Source organism: Musa acuminata, chromosome BXJ2-4 (assembly GCF_036884655.1).
Source record: "Musa acuminata AAA Group cultivar baxijiao chromosome BXJ2-4, Cavendish_Baxijiao_AAA, whole genome shotgun sequence".
NCBI lineage: Eukaryota > Viridiplantae > Streptophyta > Magnoliopsida > Zingiberales > Musaceae > Musa > Musa acuminata.
Window position 1 is genome coordinate 34,220,375 of NC_088341.1, and position 22,139 is coordinate 34,242,513.

Below are 22,139 nucleotides of genomic sequence, written 5' to 3' on the forward strand. Positions count from 1 at the left end.
ATGGTTGGGCTCGGAAATCACAAAGATAGGGCTAGGGAAGGGTCGTCTGACCAATCACAACCGTCCGATTCCTAGGCCTTCCATCATCCGATCAAAAGATTTTATTTGGGGCATTTTTGCATAATTTACCCTCTCATACATATGTAATTACCTTTACACCCCTATCAAATGTTAACTGTTATTATTACCACAGAACATAAATTAATAATTCGTTTTTATATTATTTTAAATGTGATTGAATCTTAATATGAATTAATATGATAATTTAATTTAATGTCAACCTAATACTAAGATATGAGTAGTGTATTATTATATAAAATGATAAGTCTCTTATTTTGAAAAAATCATTTACTGAAATATTTTTTATTTTTAAAAATTCAATCAATTTTATTTTATTTTTAGAATTTTTTATTATACATCAATAAAAGAAGAATCTAGAAAGTAAGACACCATAGGAAGAGCCCCACCCAAACCCCACCACCATGGGTTTATGAGTGTTCATGAGCCCATACCACAACCAATATCTAAATAGTAATAATAATAATAAAATGAAACCTCAGCTGACAAGGAAGAGATAAATATTTCCTTGCCACCATCATCAAGTGTTTCTGTCTGACACTCGTTCTCACTGGACTCTGAGGAGCTCTTAAACTCATTGCTTTTATGCAGTTCCTTTGCTTTCTACCTCAACAGTCATGGCTGCTGCTTTCCTGCTCCTCACACTCGCTCTCGCATTGTTTGGTGGTTCAGGTATGCTGTAGGATACTGCCTCATTGTTTTCTTTTTCCTCCTTGTTTTGGTTGGTTTTCCAAGTTTAGGATCACATATGAATGGCAGAAAAATGGCTTTGGCATGGGGTTTTTCTTTCTTTCTTTTTTCGTTAGTTTCCCAAGTTTATGATCTCACATGAATGAGAGAATGATGGTTTTCTTCCCTTTTTTTCATTACATCAACTAAATGGTTAAGGTTGTCTACCCATTACTTGCAGATGTTTTTTTTTTCTTTTGATTAGTTTTCCAAGTTTAAAATCACAAATGAATGACAGAAAAATTCTTTGTTTCTTTTTCTTTTTGTCAGTTTTCTTAGCTTATGATCTCACATGTATGACAGTATGATGTCCATTAAATGTCCATTTTCTTCTGATGCTTCCTTCAAGAACACAGTTATGACAAATTTCCTCGAGGGATAAGTCACTTCTTCAACAACTCCTTTCTTCTCTCATTACATGATAAGACTAGTACATAGAACAACAATTTGGTGCTTTTACAGACACTAAGGACTCCAATACTGGAGAACATTTCGACTTGTTATTCTTCTTTTCTCCTTTGTTGCGCTTGCTTGGTTTTCTTTTGTCATGGTTGGCCCCTTTAATCATCTGCTACCTTGTACATGAACTGAAATCTTGTTTCTTCTTTTTAATTTCTTGTGGAAGATGCTGCTTGGTGTGTTTGCCGGTCTGATGTGAGCACATCTGCTCTGCAAAAGTCACTGGACTATGCTTGTGGAGCTGGGGCTGACTGCTCTCCTGTCCTACAAAATGGGGCATGCTACAACCCCAACACGGTGCTTGCTCATTGCTCTTATGCTGTGAATAGCTATTACCAGAGGAAGGGTCAGGCCCAAGGATCCTGTGACTTCGCTGCCGCTGCAACACTTACCTCCACAGATCCAGGTGAACGAAGCCTCCTCTATAACACACACTGTTTACATTACGTTTGCCACTCGAAGAGGCCATTTAAGAGGAGCAACTCACATTCTCTTCCATGTTGTAGGGGGGAATGGCTGCACATATCCTGCAACTCCCAGGTACTTCCCCTTGAGCTTGTACAAAACATTGCTGTTATTTTCTTAAGGATCTTTAAGTCCTGCTTTGAATGAAGATATGGAATGAACCTTTGGAGGAGTCAAAAAGGTTTTGCTTTCCTGCCATTCTCAGCTTTTCTTTCATCCATCCCAAGGGAATAGTGTGATCTTTGTCCTTTTCAGCTTCCTGAATCCTCTCCCCCATACAAAGAGTCTAATTCATCACACTCTTCTTTCGTTTGATTTGCCAACCTTCTTCTCCTTGAAGGTAGCTCACCTTCCTGGTCCTGCATCTTTTAATGCCTGATCATCCATGAGTTATATGGGGGACAAGTGAACAGAAGAAGTGCCATCTCAATACAACAAAGATTGTTTTTTCCTTCTTGTTTACGTTGTTGTGATCAAGACATTGTTTCTCTTCCACTCTTTTGCCCTGCACCAGTGCTGCAGGAACTTCGAGCACCCCAACAAGTACAAGCAGCACTCCAACAAGCACAAGCACCACAACTCCTACAACCTTCACTCCAAACACAGGCACAACAGGGAGCACTGGAGGTGTGCTGGGAGGACTGGGCCCATCAGGAACAACCAGCAGCTTGGATGGGAGCCATGGAGGGATGCTTATAAGGGCAGAACTGTCCTCTTTCCTCTCAGCTCTCCTGCTGTCCTCCTTGATTCTGCTGAGTATGTGAGTCCACATATCTAAGCTGTCAGGGATCAGATCTTTTGAGAAAGTGGTAGTCCATGTGCATTTACCTAGAGACACTCCCCCCACTAGTTATTGCTGCTTAGTGGCTGCAAAGGGGGGTTTGGTTCCTTTTTTTATTTCTTTTGGGGGGTGCATGCTTTCTTTATGTATTTCTTCATAGACTCTTGTCCTTGTCTCTCTCTCTGTCCTCTCTCTGTCTCTTGTGCAATGCAAGGAGACAGTGAGATTTATTAAATACTTTGATGAGGTTATCATATCCTTCTTTTAGGTTAATGTGCTACCACTTTGTTTTATTTGAATGGTTGGTATAATTGTTTTTGATTCATGTGGGTTGTGTCTGCATGGAGTTCCTCCTGACTTCTGTGCACTTTCTTAATGGTCACAGGAGCTTTCTTACCTGGAGAATTTGTCTTGAAAGTTCAATTTATATCAAACATAAACCCAAGAAAACACATTTCAGCATGCGGATTTTAGGATAGAAGGAAACTTACATGCAAACACTAACATTTTCAAATATAATCCTTATAACTTGATTAAGATTGTTTCAAAATATTTAAGTTGGTAATAGTACATTTACCTAACTATAACCATTAATTTAAAAGGTGAGATTAAGCTTACTAGATGTAAGTATAAAAAATATAATTATATTTTTATTATATAAAAAATTTAATGTCAAAAATTGAAAACAAATAATGATAGATCAGGATTAGGATTGTATCTCATTCTATCATCTAATCTGTAAATGTATTATTGTTGAATCCAAAAGTTACGACGATATTGATTTATAAAGAAAATTATACTCATTTTTTTTTATCATTTATATAATCATTATAAACGATTAATAAGAACTAAAGTGAGAGTAGAGAAAATATACAATCTCTTAATGTAATATAACATCACTCGATGAGTCCCTAGGAGAGTTTGTCTATTCATATGCAATAGCAAATGGTCTAGATAAATAATTAGGAGAGTTCTTCGTATCAAAATTATCTCCTAAGAAATCCTATTATAAGTGGACTTTCTTTATTTTGGTCGATAACCGTATTTAAGTGGATTTATAATAGATCTTATCTAATTAAACATGATCACAAAATCTAATATTCTCTTATTTGATCTTGGTAAGACATAAAAGAATATAAAATTAAAACAAATAAAATCAAGGGTTATTTTAAAATAAATTTATGGATTATGAAGTTTTTTTTAAAAAAATTATATATGCATATAAATTTTATAAAATAGACTTATAAAATTAATAAATATAATAATATCATATTAAGTCTAATTACCAATATGAGTTATATCAGTTATATGTGAGCAATGTTATGCTTTATTTTATGTCATCAATGTTATGTTTTATTTTATATATCATAACACTCCTATAATTTGCTATTATATTTTTTTTACAAAGATCATGCAACGCTCGATTGTATCAGCTGTCAAATGTCAACCACCCTTAGCTAATTAGATTTTTTTTTTTTTGAGTTTACATATGATGCTACAACTACGAAGGTTGCCCAAACAAGATATGCCACAGCACCTGCACTATCAAAACTCGCTAGTGTTCGTCTTATTGTGTATATCTGAACCTTTTATAATTAAAAATTAAGAGAGAGAAAAAAGTTTTGTTAGAACAACGAGATTAAATATTTTATTTTTATAAATATAAATATCTCAAATTGAAAGCATAAAGATCGAAATACCGAAAGATAATTAATTATAAGGGATAATATGTCATTAGCCTCTAGTACTATTACATCCTACAATATGTCTAAAAATTAATTTGCATATAAAAAATATTATTTCTATGACCGAAATCTTTAATAATTGCGTTACATATTATTTCTACAATGTTTTCCTCATCTGAAAACCTTCAAAATTTTCAGTATGCATATGGTCATAGATAAAAACTTGATCAAGTAGTAAACTGGCAGTGACGTATGTATGGCATTCATCAAAATGATACACGGGTGTACATTGATGAGTTCCCTCTTGAGTTCAAAGTTTCTTTTGATGCTTGATGAAATGATACATGTAAATACATAGACTTGGTGCAGTCTATGATCACTGAAAAATTGATTCATTTGATGATGAAGATGGAAAGGACCAGAAAATTTGCAGAGCCATAGGAGAATATTATTTTTGATTAATCGAGACTCTACTCATTGAATCAGCCAACATTTACAATTTGGAGATGTAGGAAAAGCTTGTTAGGCATAATATATATATATATATATATATATATATATATATATATTAAATATAATTTTTACAGGAAGCAAAATATATGAAACAGTCATCAAATCGAAGTGACATAAGAGACATAAAATACATTTTTTTTTTACATTCAGTAAAAAACAAATTTCCTTATCCAAATTATGAGTACTCGTAAATCTCTCCTCTTTCAAATTATTTTCATGTTGAATTAATAACTTCATTTGACTAAATTTGTAAGGTTATTTTTTATAAAAATTAAACTTATCATTACATCTTCTATTAGAAAGTGAAACATATCACTTACTTTGTCTCTAATGTTTCTTTTACTATCAATAAATTATACATAAAATAATATTTTTTTAAATTAAATTAAAATTTTGATTCTTTGTTTATAATTTATAACAAATTCTTCTTAGATTTTCTTCCATCCTTTTTGGCACAACTAATATTAGTTAGTTTGATCTGTCTTACCTATAAACCTCTTCAGTATATACTCACATCATTATAAAATGATTATTATTTATTTTGTTTTTAATTAAAACTTAATTATTTATAAACAAAGTTATTATATATATTTCTTTCATATATCAATATTTTTATCTCAGTAATATAAACTTTTTATATCTATAATATTTTAATCCAATCAATTTAATTCCTACCTACAATTTGTATACATTATATAATTAAGTCTTAAAAAAAAAAGTCACTATGATGTGGTGATATATCCCTGTTGGAAATATCTGTGCAAATACAATAAATATGGTTGAGGGATCAGAGTTCAAATATGATATATAAAGGAAATTAAACGAATATATCCCTGTTGGAGGGGTTACAATACAATTCAGAAGGTATAGAGGCTTATTTGTAAATAATGTAATGTAAGATACGAAATATCAGTTAAAGAGGTGACAGCACAAATATGGCACGCTAAAGGTATCTATATGTAAAAAGCCATCCTTTCATCGTCTTCCCCCTCCGTTGCAAGCCCTAATTTGGAGAGCGTGAGAGAGAGAGATGTTCTTCCACATAACTTTGGAGCGCAACATGCAGCTCCACCCACGTCACTTCGGTCCCCACCTCCGCGACAAGCTCGTCGCCAAGCTTATGAAGGACGTCGAGGGCACCTGCAGGTATGCAAATCTTGCTGAGACTGATCGAAATATCCTTCCTTTGTGAGCTCTTCCCGAGAATTAAACCTTTGGATCTATCTATCCATCTAAACCCTGCGGTAGCGTTTGTTATAGCTGACGTTGTTGTTGTGGGGGCAGTGGGCGGCACGGGTTCGTGGTGGCCATCACGGGGGTGGAGGACATCGGGAAGGGGCTCATCCGCGAGGGCACTGGCTTCGTCACCTTCCCCGTCAAGTATCAGGCCGTGGTCTTCCGCCCGTTCAAGGGCGAGATCCTTGAGGCCGTCGTCACCATGGTCAACAAGGTATGATTCTTCCCTCCTTTTCATAAAAAAATGGACCTTTTTTATTTCCTCCTTCAATCCCATCAAGTGGTGTTGCCTATGTTGTTCGTTTATTGTAGAAAGAATATGATGCCCACTTTGTGTTTGTTTTTATGCCTGACGATGTTCTGTTTCTTTGGTGGAATTGCATGCAGATGGGTTTCTTTGCCGAAGCAGGGCCTGTCCAGATCTTCGTATCGAATCATGTGTGTGGAATTAAGAACGCCTATCAGTATAAATCATGTAGTTGTTCAGTTAATGTTCTTCAACAATGTTATGGGTTGTTACTGCCCTCGTTCTTCTTCATAGAGTTCCATGTTCCTTGTAGCCTATTGTTTTCACTTGTATTACAAATTTATTGCCATCTCAGTGCATGATTTTTTTTATTTTTATACATATCTGATTATTGTTTCTTTATCTTTTCCAGTTGATCCCAGATGATATGGAGTTCCAGTCTGGAGATATGCCAAATTACACAACATCTGATGGATCTGTATGTTGCCTTCAACTCTTCGCTCTATATTGTCTGTGTAAATTTTTGGAGTTATATTTTAGCATAATATAGTAGTATATCATTCTCAAATATCATTGTGATTTGTAATGTTTGATTAGTCTGATGACTGTTTTGCTTAGTCTACCATTATCATGCTGCCAATTATAAACTCAATTGTTTTTGAGCTGCATATGCAATTTGTTTCCAATCAAAATGTAGAGGCTTGAAGCTACTTAATTCGTAGATAAGCCGATTACTCGAAAATGGCATCCTGGTTTGGCTTTTAGAGATTGACTAAGAGAACAGTTTGGCTGGTGAAGACAAATTGGAAGTTTGCCTTTAAGCACACTGGTCTGTTTTTAGTTTTTCAAAGTGTGTTTAATACTCTTAGTTAGTGCACAAATATAATGATTTACGTTGTTGATTTCAATTTAGATTTCTGCAAATAGGTTGCAATCTTCCAAAGTTATGTTGGACCCATAAGCATGGGTTTCCAACTGAGAAGCATCGATCCTACCAAGCATGTTGTACCGATTCAGCTTACTGATATGGGTCTTGTAATAGGCCAAGCTTATGCTTACACTCTAAGAGTTAATTTAAAATAGCAAGTTTTGTTGCAACAAATGATGTTATAAGCAAGTAGTTCCAATCAAGTAGTTGCTTTATATACGTAAAGCAAAATGTCTTCATTTTGTCACTGAGCATAGGGTCTTAACCATTTAGGGTCATCTCCTTTTTATAATGAAACAAATAAAATAAATTGGGTAAGTATATATGCAAGTTCTTGTTTGGAGGCCTCTTTTGTTCATTGCTTTATAAATTGTAGGAATCAATTGTTCCATATGATAATGGATGAACTTATTAGTTATTTACATGAGAGACCTCTTTGGTGTTTGTTATTTGCTTATTATATTGTCTTAGTTGATGAGAGTCTAAGTGGAATTAATTGTAAACTTGAGCTATGAAGGCAATCCTTAGAAACTAAAGGTTTTAGATTAAGTATGAATAAGATTGAATATATGAGATGTAATTTTAGTAATTCTAAGAATAGACAGGAGAATATAGTTAAATTAGATAGACAAGAGGTTCTTATAAATGAAAGGTTTGGGTATTTTGGATTAATTATTCAACAAGATGAAGAGATCAATGAAAATATTACTTATAGAGTGAAAACAAGATGGTTAAAATAGCGATGAGTATTATGAGTATTGTGTGACTATCGGGTATCTTTGAAATCAAAAGAAAGATTTTATAAGACAATTGTGAGACCAACAATGCTTTATAGATATGAGTGTTGGATGGTTAAGAAACAACATATACAAAAAGTTTATGTTGTCGAGATGAAAAATTTGAGATGAATGTATGAAGTTACTAGGAAATATAGAAAAAGAAATACTTTTATTCGTGAACAATAAGGTATCATTTCGATACAGGACAAGATGAGAGAAAATCGCTTACGATAGTATGGGCATGTGCTTAGGAGACCTCTAGATGCGGTAATCAAAAGAGGTAAAATGATTAATGTTAATGGTACAGGAAAAAATAGAAGATGACCTAAAAAGACTTTAATAGATTATATAAATAAAGACTTAAGTATTTTAAACTTAACTAAATATATAATTTTTTACAGATCTTAATGGTGGCAAAAGATTATGTCGTCGAACCCAAATAGTTAGGACTTACGGCTTTGTTGTTGTTGTTGCCGTAATCAATTATTCCATGTTTGTGAGTATTATTTATGTAATGAATTAGGGCCTATTTTGGATTCTTTTAATTTTCTGTCTTTGTAGGGACAAAAAGAACTGATAGATGGGGAATGGAATTTTTGGTTTTGTGTAAACATTTATATTCTTAAAAATTACAAATAAAAAGAAAAACAGAATAAATACTAGGTTTGCGACAACCAAAATTGTAACGTTGATGTTCCTAGTCCTCTTTCCCATAGATAACCCCCTGTTCTTCATTCTAAGAAATGACAATCAAGTGACCACCAAACTTGTCTAGTATAAAAGTCAATATAAAAACACAAGTAAATTTTAATTTCTTTAACCTGAGAAACAGAAACATTGCAAGGGTCTGCACTGTAACTGATGATTGAAGCAAATTGGGTCTCCTGAATTTTACATGTAAATGTTACTCGGTGCTTTGGTTCTAAGTTGTTGAGACAACATTTTGCGTTAGTGCAAGAAATCCTTTGTTGTCGCTCTGTTCATAATTTTGACATGATGATCAAGTCATTCTAGCTGAAATGCGTCTCAGTTAAATTGCTTTCTTGTTCTGCTCTTGAGGGTAAGAAGGTACTAAAATGATAGCACTGTGATTCTCTAAACTTCTATTTTGATTTGTCATTTTGATGCATTTCAGGTCAAAATTCAGAAAGACAGCGAGGTTCGATTAAAGATTATTGGGACTCGTGTTGATGCCACAGAAATTGTACGTCTTCTTTTATTTTCTACTTGTATACATTGATTTTGTTAATAGCAAATGTACCCGAAGGTTGTTATGTTCAAAATTAACACAACATTGTTAACTTATGTGGGTGAGAAATCAAGTTAATGAAAGTTAAAGAATAACTAGGATGATCTCCTTTTCTGGTGATGGCAGCATAAGAACTTTCGTCAAGGGCATTATGATAAAATATTTTTTTTTTCTAATGGTTGTAACATTATCTCTATTCACTCTTGATAAGAACTTTCAACAAACTTTGGCATATTTGACTATTCCTTTCATAAACATTGCAACCAATTTTATTTTGCTTGTAACTTGCTTCAACTTGCTGTGGCCTTGTGCATAAACTTTCTATGCACTGGAGTATAACGGTTTGGCATATGCATGTATCTTTGAAATTTCTATTATACAGTGTATGCTGGTGTATATATATATGTACATGTCTCCTCACTACCTTTCCTTCTTTATTAACCAATAATTATTAGTCTGATTTGCTATTCTCTAATATAATCTTCTTACCTTGCAGTTTTGCATTGGCACCATAAAAGATGATTTCTTGGGTGTCATCAATGATCCTGGTGCTTCTGCTTAATCAGCCATCATTAGGTTCCCCCACTTTGCAACTGCTATGATGTGGTGCCGCATGAATTTTTCTGTTGTTAGATTATAACTTATGTGAAAACTTGGCCGAATATGTCGCATAATTGTGGAGTTTTGCTACTTTTAGTTGGCTAGGATATCTTACATTAATTTTTGTGTATATGGAGCTTCAACCTTCCTAATTTTCCACAGTGCTGACATTTTGCAACTTGAATTCACGAGTATCTAATTATTTTTTTGCTGAATTAGCAAAATGAATCCAGGACATGTCGAGTTGGAACCTGAACTGTCGGATGTATTTTTATGCAATCAAAATTATGACAGTCATATTTTGTTCCATCCTGTTCTGATTTCTTCAGTTGAGGTTTAAAGTCCTTTTTCTTTCAAAGAAAATCTCTATGATGGTTAAAAACAATCATAAAGATAATTATAATTAAGGTTATGTGGAATTTTAGCATCGATTGGAATAGATGATATACTCAAATCAAAACTTTCTTACAAATCAAGCAAAGAATAATAAAGGGAAGAATCTGCTATGATGTATCGACTAATATGTTTTTAATTTTAAGAGCTTTTTAAGTTATAAAAAACTCCAGTTTAATTTGTTTAATGAACTTGGAAAATGTTAATTGATTTATATTTTCCCAAGCAAAATAAAATTCATTGAGCCTTATTGTTGTCTATTTATTGTATACAACAATAAATAGGATTCATTGTTGTCCTATTTATTGTGGACAACAATAAGTTATCCTGTGATTCAATCACAAACAAAGAATCATAAATCTAATCCCAAATAATCGATATTTTATGACTTTAGATATCAACGTTAAAAATAATTATATAATTGACTCAAATAATTAAAGATATTATGACTTCGTGCTATAATTCCATGTGGGGCCCGCCCTTGGTTCACACCAACCATTGCGCGACTGTTAACGCTGACAGAGTTGTGCGTTGGCCTCCCGGTCTTCCTACTGGTTGAAGTGACGGCCCCGCGCGCGGGTCCCACATCTCAGTCCCGTGCCACATCTTGACGTGAGAGAACGAGTAGGGAAAAGTCTGCAACGAAAATTCTTTTCCGTTCAAAGAGTCGTGACAGGCGCGTAAGTCTCGCGCGTAGTAAATTCAGGTGGCTTGCGGGTCCCGCAGCCTTGTCCTTTCCTCGGCTTTAAATCTGTTTCCCTCTCCCTCGCCTTCCCGAATCCCCAATTGCTCTCTCCGGTCTGCGATCGCGTCTACCTTCCGATCCCCCAGAAGTCCGAAAGGTACGCAATTCTCGTCCTAGATTTGCTCTACAGTCGTTCACATCTGCCTCACTCCCACTGCGTTCTGCCGCCGCATAATGCTTTGTATAGCTTCTCAATCGATCGACATTTTGACACTCAAGGGTAGATACCTGCTGTTTTTGATACCAAACGCCTCTCATTGGATTCTCCTTTGAAGCAATTGGGCTCTCTCTGTGTGGTTTCTGCAGTAAATCTAGAGTTCTTTCTCTGTTGAGGCAATTTGAGGTTAAATTGCGGGCGGATTTGAATTTTCTTCTTTTTTGCTTCATCAGTGTCTTTTTAGCGTCTGAGTCAAGCTGGATGCACTAACCGAATGCAGTTGAATTCCAAGTTCTATTTGTGCCTCTTCACGCTGAAACTACAATGCTAGCGTTAGTTTTATTTATTAGTTGATTGTCTAATCTGCCCTATCACTTTGTAGATCTAGAGGTTGGAAATTTTGATATGCCCAAGGCGGCACAAATTTCTACTGAATGATTCCCCAGATTACATATAATGTTATTCTATCTGGTGATGGGGATAGTGATGGATGTTATCGTACAAAATCTTGAACGTGTTAATGCTTTTATGTTATTCTAAATGGGAATGATGATCTGGTTTTGATCTCAAGCTGTTTCGCAAAGAAAATGGCACTTGATTGCAAATGCTTGGAGATGACTGACAAGGATTTAAAGGTCACAAGAAGGTTACTAAAGAGGAATTTGGTGAAAAATATGGTCTATGGTATTGTCAATTTTATGTGCCAGCCATTTCGGCATCCTTGTGCAGCATTTTTTCCTTGATACAACTGACAGTTGTATCCGGCCATCGGATACTAATTTAGTATTAGGGAAATTGGGCTTTTATCTTTCCTTTGTGTGTGTGTGTGTGTGTGGATGCACATTAGGAAAGGCATTATATTATATCCAGATGTGATCTTTTGAATGAGCAACTAGCTGATGTACAGTATGATTGATCTGTCATTCACTAATCATTAGGTCAGGCTTCTATAGGGCCAATTTGATTTACGTTTTCATGTTATTTTCGTTTACTCTTGTTACTTTTATTTCAATATATTTTATGATTATCCTGCAAGAGTAAAAAATATTTGGTCAGTTTCTTGGTAAAAATGTTAAGTCTTCTGGGATCTAAAGTAGGTTTAATAGCTCAAGCAGATCCATATGTACTGTTGGCATACTTAGGATCGGTAACTTGTTTAGTTGCGATCAATGATTATCTTTCAAATTGGAAATTGTGATGGATTGCAGCTAATAAGTTTCAGCCCTTTAATAGAAGTGCATGTTTAGGTACGATTTATGAGATGGAATACTTTTTTCAAGAAGCTAGTACTGGAGAGGGAGATTCACCTTTGTCTTTGATCAAGGTGTTTCTGCTATTTGACTTAGGTTGTCCTGAAAGATTCTTCGGGTTGAATAGGCTTTAGATTGAAAAACTGAAATTTATGGGAACTTAGGAAGATATTCTGCAGTCAATGGAGACTTTACCCATAAGGTGTGATGAAGGATGATTTCTGATAAACAATAAGGTCCCCTCTTCTGCCAAAGGAAAATATGGATTGGTTGTAATATTGTAAAATAGCATGTTTCATGCTTTGCAAATGGTTATGTCAAGACAAAATTTTTAATGGTTTTGCTGGGCTGCTTACGATTTTGTTTCTACGAGGCTCATTTATGATGCTTATAAAATTTTGGCCATAACCATTGTGATTACGTTGTCCTGAATATGACTTATGGGCAATAAATGGAACTTACAAGAAGTGGCTGTTACCATTATTTAATGTTGTCTATCATCGCCAGCATTGATATGTATTTTCTTGATTAGGATTTTAAACTAGGCGTCTGTTGGGTGTCTTACCTGTCTAGTGTTTTCAGTATCTAGTGAAGGGAGGTGCTTGTTTCTATCTCACAACTTGGTATTAATAAAGATATAATCTGGATCCTGGTAAAATAAGAGGGACTTTTGAATTCCTAAGGCTGAGATGCTAAATCACTATATATGAATTTTCCATATTTTCTGAAGATTAGACAAGCTTATTAATTATATTTTCAATTAACATACTGATAATATTTTTTTATCTTCTCCACAAGCTTTAGAGTCAAATTCTTGTATAGTTTGCTCTTAGAAATGCTTTTACCAATGGCTTGAATATGAAGCCATTAATTCAATTGTCACTGCATAGGTCACTTGAGTTTTCTAATGAATTTTATGCTATTCTTTCCTGATGATGACATTGTTGGTTAAGCTCTGCTGGTTCCGGATTTTTTATGTAAATCCATTTAGAGGTTGTAGGTACTCTGAAAATCAAAGTACTTCAACATGATTAACACTTCAGTATTGTTGCCACTAATAATTTACTATTTTTCCCCAAGAGTTTTTATTTACAGTAATATGCAAGTGAAAAAAATCCTTGTATCTATTCACATTGTCTGTTGTGTGCAATTTTGTCAACCATTTACTGCAAAAAAGAAAAAAAAAGACTGGTGTGCTCGCCATAAGAGAGCCACCAACAACAGAACACAAACAAAAAGCAAAGTCTGTCATATGTGGTAAAGTTTATGATGTATTATAGAACCAAGTTTAAGATAATACGGCAAAAATGCACTGTAATATAATTAATTTCATATCTTTAAAAATCTCTAAAAAACATTATTTGTCAATTATCTCATCGTTTTTTATGAACTGATTGTGGCTTGTTATGAGATTCCTTAAGTTTTGGCAATCCAATAGATAACTTCTGCTATTTGTATATGGTTGTGGTCTTTGATCGAGGATGAAATATCCATTGACATGCATAAGTGTACAGAACCTGTTCTAGGGTAAGACCAACTTGAAGGTGAGTGTTGTATGCATTTTCGAAGTTCTTATTTATTCAGCTGACATGTAGATGCCTATGTTATTCAAGGACTCTCCGAACCAAGAAATCATAATTTTGTGTTGGGTCCAGCCCATATATGCTTGGACTGGATGATTGGATCTTTCAGCCCAAATCAATAATTAAAAAGAGATAAAAAAGAGACTTGCGTGCAGTAGTTGGAAGGAAGCAAAAGGTCTTTTTTTTTTGCCTGCAGCCAACGTGGCGGCGCATACGAAGAGAAAATAATAGAGAGAGAAAAAGGAGAGAGATAATTAGGATTTTGAGTTTTTCTAGTTGACGATTAGTGGTTAAACTTTATCAGTTTTGATCGAAATTATATGTGAAGAATTCTTGCAGTAAACTTTAGAATCTTAACGGTGCTAATCTATAGTTTATCATCTTTGAGATACTTTTCTACTATATCTACTTAGTGAGATCTAAATTTTTCTTTTGATGAGATTATCTATGATGATATACTATTCTTGAATCAAGTTATATGATCTTGATGTTATTCTAATCCTTTTATTTTAGAGAAGATTTATTATAAACCTGTTATCATTATTAGTAATAGTGAAAGTTTGAAGTGGATTATGGTCATATAGTTTTTTTCAGTTTTTCGCATTAAAATTTAGTCTCAATTGAATCATTGTTCTGCTGTTTATGTTGTTTTGGTTAATATATGTTTTTGATATCAAGTTGGTATTTTAACGAGGAAGGCAGGAAAAAAAAATTATTTCGTTATAACATATTTTTTCCAACATTTTGGATTATAATCCAATAGATAACTTCATATTTGTTTATTATTGTGGTCCTTCATCAAATATCCATATAGATGTCTCTAGTATTCGAGGACTCTCCAAACCAACAAGTCATAATTTTGAAGCATTATTATGATTTATCATTTAGTATAGTCAAATGTGGTCACTCTATGCACATCTCTAGTTACTCTGTCTAAAATTTATCAACTGCTCTAAAACTAGGACAGTTCTGCCACCAAAATTTATTTTATATGGGGGATGTTTCTGTCATAATCATGCCGCATTATATATGAACTTGAAGCTGTACTTTGCATAGTGTCACATCTGGTAAACTGTAGAAGTACAAATGGGACGTGGAGTGAGCAGTGGAGGGGGTCAGAGTTCTTTGGGCTACTTGTTTGGTGGCAGTGAAGCTTTTAAACTGCTTCTGATGATGTTGCACCAGTTCAAAAGCCCGCTCCTCCACCCCCAGTCGACAAAGAGATTCCCGCTGGTATCCAAAGCAGTCAAGCAAAAAACTGCTATCTGGCAGATGGACAGAGCTGTGGCAATTTTATCACTGTATGATATCACTGGCTCAACTAGTTTTAATTTTCAATACAAATAGATGCGTTAAAGGGGTAATGCATTCTACAAATATAACTTCACATCCACAATTGAAATTGTTGGATAAAGTCTTAATCTGGTAGTTTTTTAGATAAACAGAGTTGCCTAAGGTATGCAGAATCGCTTTGGTTAACATGCAACCAAAAGAACAGTGTTTCTCCTATTCAACATTGATTGCCTTCGCATAATTGAACTCTTTCCTCTATCTCTGCTCGTTGATTGCTCTTGTTATTGCCTCGATATTAACTAGAAGTTCATGTTTTGTAGCTTTTAGTGTGTGAAGTTTGATGTAACACCAGCAATTTCTCAACCCAAAACTTTTGTCTAACACCAGCAATTGGGAAACTCTGATGTTAAGTTGAATATCTAACCATTAAATTATGTTGATTCTCATATCAGTCTCGAATTACCTAAATATGATATAAATTCTGATTGATTTGCTTCTAAGGTGGGAATGATACCAATTTTCATTGTTTTATGATCTGGTATATATTTTTTAGTCTGTTACCGCTGGATAACATGCAGTTCTGGCAAGGTTGATATGCACTCATTATGTTTGTTTTATATGAATTGTAATGCAAATGTTTTATGCTTCTTAAATTCAAAATAGTCCTTTGTACAGGACTAATTGTGTATTCTTCTGCGATTCACATGCTTTGAAATAAAAGGTGCATGTTGCTTCCTGGTGGTGGTTCTTCCCTTGCTATTTTTTTTAATAGGTTAATTATGGGTTAATTATATATTATCCCTTGTAATTAGTTATTTTTAGTATTTTGATCCTTATACTTTCAAGTTAAATTGAGATTTTTATATTTACAAACGTGAAATATTTAATTTCGTTGCTCCAATAATTTTTTTTCTTTTTTTATTTTTAATCATGTAAAATTATTCTTTTAATCCTATATTGGGACATCGATGTTTTTCTTTCGTAAATATAAAGATCTCAATGAAATACTAAAGATAATTAATTACATGGAATGATAATATTCTTTTCGTAAGTATAGAGATCTCAATAAAATACTAAAGATAATTAATTATATGGGATAATATGTAATGTTTAGTAATCGATGTGATTAATTATAGATTACTCTTCTAATTAGTTATTTTTAATATTTTAATATTTATACTTTTAAAAGTTCCTTTAAGATCTTTATATTTACGAAAATAAAATATTTAATCTTATTACTTCAATAAATTTTTTTTAATTTTATAAAATTATTTTTTAATCTTTGTAGCATCTTAATATTTTAGATCTTAATATAATTTTTGAAAGTATATGGATTGAAATATTAAAAATGATTAATCATAAGAGATAATCAATATTTAGTCGGTAACTAATGTTATTTTCGAATGTTTTTTTTAAAACAGTGAGATTTGAAAATATTGCATATGGCATCTATCAGCGAGACTACATGGTAATATCATACTAAAAATATTGAAATTATGTGGAAACGTAAGATATTGCCAATGGAGAAACTTTACTTGCATGGTAATATCATACTAAAAGTCATTAAATCTTGTGTTTGCTAATCGTTGTCAAGGATTTGTTCATCCTTAAACATATCACACGGTACTTGGACCGAGGGGTGGTGTCACATTTGACACATCTGATGGGCGGGACCCACACGCATTAGGGCTAAAAGACGGCAGCAGCAGCTTTCAGGGGGCGTCTTAAACCACGTAAAACAACATTTTCCATGCAGAGCGGCATGCATGCACCGGTACGTGGGTGGTGAGAGTGCTTTAATGGTAGTGCAGCAGCTGCAGCGGCAGCAGCAGCAGCAGCAGCAGCAGCGCGGGGGGAACCCTAAAAGGAGACGGAGAGTCCATTATTCCACATGCATGCTGAGAGGACAGGAGTAATTGAATTGGAGAGGTTGTTGTGCGTGTTGTCTACTCTTTCTTTTGCTCCATCCATCTTTTAATAGCCTGCGTATCCACCATCTTCATGTGGGAGGAGTAAGGTTACTACTGTGTTCAGTCAGTCTGGTAGCGTCTCATAAATTCAATAAAACACATGAATAAATCAAAACAGATTTATTTCTGTTTGTGATGATGGTGTCGAGTTAAATGAGAACAAGAAAACATATCAGTGATCAAGGAACAGTAAACGCAGGACTAGCTTCCACCGAGCATTCATTTCACATCCAGCTAGCCAGCACTACAACGTGCATGGACATAAATTTCCCTGAGAAAACCTGCAAAAGATGGCACCCAAACTCATATTCTCCACACAGGAGTGATGTCCTCCAGCCTTGACCAGCCTCCGAGCATGACAACACACTCCGCTTCAGCATCGTCCTTCTCGCTTTCCTCCGTCCCTCAGCACCTGCGACTGAGTTGAATGGTCATGGTGTTCCATCAAATCATTCGTTCGACAACCAGACACGCCCAGCAGCCACGGCTGCAGCCAAGGACGGTGGGAGAGACAGAAACCGCCTCGAAGACCATCACCGCAGCGAGGAAGACCAGCACCCGGTTCACTCCATGTACAATGCGCATGTGTTGAATGGTCCTTGGCCTTCAGAGATTGATAGCAACTCCAGACCCGATAACGTCAGTGCTTAGGTTGCACGGCTCAAACATGCGCCAGGTGGGTTCTGACAACTGCACCAGGTCGGGCACTGCGGGGGAGGGGAGAGTTGATGGCTGGAGGGACAAGAGGAGACGGGCTTTGTGCGTTCATGGAGTTCACATGCTGCATGAGAACAAGGGGAAGATGGTTGTAGGCTTGCAGAGCACCAAGGAGAGATGCAGTAGCTCTAGGGTTTCTACAGGATGCAGGTATCTGCCAAGCATCTCGGTGCATGGCTGGCCTCAAAACCTGAAGCAGATTTTTGTTGTAGGTCTCTAGAATGCCTGAGATGGGGGATCGGGTGAAGCATCAAGTTCAGCTTCCTGTTCCTTGGGATCATGCTATTAAAGGCTTCGGCTTTGCGAGCATATGTGCTAAGAGCATGACAGGCATACATGTCCTCACATTTGTTGGCACGCCTAATGATGTTCTTATTCATAGGCCTTCCCTTTCACTCACGATGCTTCATGATTGTGCCCTTTTTAATGTTCGATTCATTTACCAACAGATTCATCACCCATACACATCAAAGGACATATATACTCCATCACTGTGATGATAGATAGTGACTATCATTTCATTTGGAAACCATTTTTTTTTTTGTTTGAATTTTCACGATGAGAAATCATATGCATCACATCCATTGATGAGTAGTGAAACATAATAATTATTATTTACTAAACTGCATTGTTCAAAAAATAAAACTATAATAGCTCTACCAATTGTCTTTGTTGTTCAGAATGATACAGACTATTGATATCCACTTTAATTGATTAATATGAGTTGGCTGATACAAGCATTTCATAGCTAAATTTTCCACTGAAAACACACACAGATGTGAATATTATTTGAAAAATGATTAAAAGTTTATTTCGAGTTTATCTTCGTTCCAAGGAAATGCCAAGAATAATGGGGCGGCCCCGCCACGTGCGTGGGGCCGCAGGCGGTGGGGATCGAATCCCGACCGTGCGATCCGGTGGTCCCCGCAGGCTCCGAGCCGTCAATCTGAGGTGGTACGGCCTCGGGGAGCGGAACGATGACAGGCGGCGCCCGCGACCGCCACCTGCCACGCCGCCAGGCCCGGCCGCACGTGGCGTATCCCGTGACGCCTCCCCCGTCGCGCCACGTGTGCTGTCCCGCTCGGTTCCTCGAATCATTGCCCGCCGCTCCCATTTATTGCCGGGCCCCACTGCGCCCCCGCTCCCTCGTACGCTTCCCTCCGACGCCACTCTCTATGCGTACACAAATCTTCTCCGTTCATTTTAAATAATCAACGGTCGATAAAGAATCGTACGTGCGTCGCATATACTATTATATGCGGACAGTTGTTTCGACCGGACGTTTCCTGAGTTACCGTCTCCTCGGGGATTGCATTAACGGTGCCAGTTTATCGAAATGACGAAATTACCCTCCGAGGGTAAGGGTTGATGTGTAATTTAATGTTACCCATGGCGAAGGGAAGGAGTGGCTGTAACGCTTAACCACTGATCGGGTTAAAAGGTTAACCATGGGAACCCAACCCCGGTTCACAACCCGCGAGAACCACTATATAACCGCCAGTCCCCGCTCTTCTTCCCTCGCCCCTTCCCCTGGCTTCTTCGCTTGCAGAACATTGCAGAACAACCCCCCATAGAACCCTTCCGCTCGATCTCGACCTCGATTCCGCCGCGCAACCCCTCCCGTTCCTCTAAAGATCGCGACTTTCCTTCCCTACGCCCTTGAATCCACCCCTTGAGCTGCTGCTTGACGCCGCCGATGTCGTCCCCTGACGTGGACGCCGCATCCCTCATCGTATTCCTCCCCCGAACCGCCCTCTCCCCCATCCTCGCTGTCGTCCTCATTGCCTTTTCCGTTCTCTGGTTCTGCCCTGGCGGCCTCGCCTGGGCGTTCTCCAAGGCCCATGCTTGCTCCATCCCCGGCCCGCCTGGTTTCGTGTCCGCCCTCTCCGGCGACGCCGCTCACCGGGTGCTCGCGGGGCTCGCCAATTCGCTCAAAGCCGTCGATTTGATGGCCTTCTCCGTGGGCCTCACTCGGTTCGTCGTGTCGAGCCATCCCGACACGGCGAAGGAGATCCTCAACAGTTCGGCCTTCGCCGACCGCCCCATCAAGGAGTCCGCCTACATGCTCCTCTTCCACCGCGCCATGGGGTTCGCCCCGTTCGGCGAGTACTGGAGGAACCTGAGGCGGGTTTCCGCCACCTACTTGTTCAGCCCTCGGCGGATTGCCGCGGCCGGCGAGCACCGGAGGGCGATCGGAGAGCAAATGGTGGCTGACATCCGAGACCTGATGGCGAAGAACGGCGTCGTGGAGGTGAAGAAACTCCTGCACTTCGGGTCTCTGAACAATGTCATGATGAGTGTCTTTGGCAAAAGATTCGATTTTGGCAAGGGTGAGGGGTTGGAGTTGGAGGGGCTTGTCAAGGAAGGGTACGAGCTGCTTGGTGTGTTCAATTGGGCGGATCACTTTCCTCTGCTGGGGTGGCTGGACTTGCAGGGTGTGAGGAAGAGGTGCAGGGCTCTGGTGAAGAGGGTAAACGCCTTTGTGGGGAGCATCATAGAGGAGCACAAGCAGGGTAGAACCATTGGGGCTGTGGTGGATGGTGCGGGAAGCTTTGTGGATGTTCTGCTTGGTCTGCAAAAGGAGGAGAAGCTTTCTGATGCTGACATGGTTGCTGTTCTCTGGGTAAGACCTTCTATTTTCGTTCAGTTCATGACAAAGTCACCACGCTTTGTACTTTTGTTTCATTCGGGCGCGGTTTACTTGGTTGTCAGCGTTTGCTAGTTTTGGTTGCCGCACTTGGTGTTGCTACGTTAGATCTTATCTGTTTTATTCGGCCGACTTTGGATTTCATGTGGTTACGATCGACGAGACTCAGCTGAGATTTTTCTTTGCTGCTTATCTGGTACCTTCCATTCAATAGATACGACCGCATAGAAATGCTTTCACAATCTTATCTACCTCCGGTGTCTTGATGTTTTCTTGGACTCTACCGGTTCTTGGTGTCTCCCTTTGTAGATTATGCTTCTTGTATTCCCGACTGTTCATTAGATTGTTGTTTGTGTTGGCTGATGAAAAGAAGCATTGCATGGTAATATGATCCAGGAAATGATCTTTAGAGGAACGGACACGGTTGCCATCCTCTTGGAATGGATAGTGGCCAGAGTGGTGCTGCACCCTGACATCCAATCCAAAGCTCAATCCGAGATCGATTCGGTGGTAGGAACCTCACGCCCTGTCTGTGATGCCGACATCGCAAGCTTTCCTTATCTGCAAGCCATCGTGAAGGAATCCCTCAGGCTGCACCCACCTGGTCCACTCCTCTCCTGGGCTCGCCTGGCGATACATGATGTCCATGTGGGAGACCACTTCATCCCTGCCGGCACCACTGCCATGGTGAACATGTGGGCGATAACCCACGACGGCTCCGTATGGGCGGAGCCAAATGAGTTCAAGCCGGAGCGTTTCATGGTGGAGGATGTGAACGTTCTGGGTTCTGACCTGAGGTTGGCTCCATTTGGGGCAGGCAGGAGGGTGTGTCCCGGAAAGGCCATGGGATTAGCCACTGTTCATCTCTGGCTGGCCCAGCTCCTACAGAGCTTCAAATGGGTGCCTGCAGATGGTGGTGTGGATCTCTCAGAAAGCTTGAAGATGTCACTTGAGATGAAGAAGCCTTTGGTGTGCAAAGCTGTTGCCAGGTGCTGATCTGATGTCGGTGCATGGAGTACTGCTGCTGGGAAGTGATGCTTTGGTGGTATAGTTTCTAACTAGTCCTTTAGATAGGAAGAAAGCTCAGTGGTCGGAGATCATTTTGTCCTGGGTATCTCCATCACCATGTAACCTGATAGTTGGGCTTGCTCTATATGCCTCCCTAAATCTTAAGGCTTAGTTAGTTTCAGTACATGTGAATGACTATAGGTGAAATGTTAATATCACTATGTTGCTTGTGTGGAAGTGTTGTTTTGTTGTCTGCTCTGATGTTGGAATATACATATGCAAGGATCACTTCATCCTACTTGTGCAAAATGTTCATGTTCTTCTTCCTTTTTTTTTCTTTCCTTCCTTCCTGCAAACAAAGATTGTTCATCCTGCAAGTTGCTCGGATGCTGAATGGTATCGACACAACTTTGATGAATTTATGCCTTGTCTCCATTATGTGCTAACTACAAAAATAGAAAAAAGGGGGGGTAGCAGAGCTCACTGTGTCTCACTATGATGAATGATTTCAGATATTTAGGTTTTTAATGGTTAGTGGAATCTCATTTGGTAGAGCTAATGCTGTATGTTGCTTTCAGATTTATTGAGATCTTGAAAGTGAGGTGAGACTATTCTGCATAGTATATA

General features: G+C 37.7%; 3 protein-coding genes across 4 annotated transcripts; all 3 read left to right on the forward strand.

The window, feature by feature from the left end:
- The first annotated feature begins 594 nt into the window (after positions 1–594).
- LOC103975513 (PLASMODESMATA CALLOSE-BINDING PROTEIN 3) lies at positions 595–2,785 on the forward strand. The gene is made up of 4 exons (XM_009390497.3): positions 595–750; positions 1,433–1,672; positions 1,773–1,806; positions 2,246–2,785. The coding sequence occupies exons 1-4, from the start codon at positions 696–698 to the stop codon at positions 2,493–2,495; spliced, it is 579 nt and encodes a 192-aa protein (XP_009388772.2). The 5' UTR covers positions 595–695; the 3' UTR covers positions 2,496–2,785.
- Positions 2,786–5,650: 2,865 nt separating this feature from the next.
- LOC103975523 (DNA-directed RNA polymerase II subunit RPB7) lies at positions 5,651–9,933 on the forward strand. Of its 2 annotated transcripts, none has more exons than XM_009390517.3 (6): positions 5,651–5,856; positions 5,995–6,160; positions 6,334–6,432; positions 6,606–6,671; positions 9,036–9,104; positions 9,646–9,933. In XM_009390517.3, exons 1-6 carry the CDS (start codon positions 5,741–5,743, stop codon positions 9,709–9,711), a joined length of 582 nt encoding a protein of 193 aa, XP_009388792.1. In that variant the 5' UTR covers positions 5,651–5,740; the 3' UTR covers positions 9,712–9,933. The 2 variants fall into 2 exon arrangements, with proteins under 2 accessions (XP_009388792.1, XP_009388799.1); XM_009390524.3 differs by having other exon boundaries at positions 5,653–5,856; positions 6,334–6,384.
- A 9,467-nt stretch (positions 9,934–19,400) lies between these two features.
- On the forward strand, positions 19,401–21,810 carry LOC135610461 (cytochrome P450 78A5-like). Its single transcript, XM_065104985.1, has 2 exons — positions 19,401–20,480; positions 20,901–21,810. Exons 1-2 carry the CDS (start codon positions 19,554–19,556, stop codon positions 21,498–21,500), a joined length of 1,527 nt encoding a protein of 508 aa, XP_064961057.1. The 5' UTR covers positions 19,401–19,553; the 3' UTR covers positions 21,501–21,810.
- The last annotated feature ends 329 nt before the right edge of the window (positions 21,811–22,139 follow it).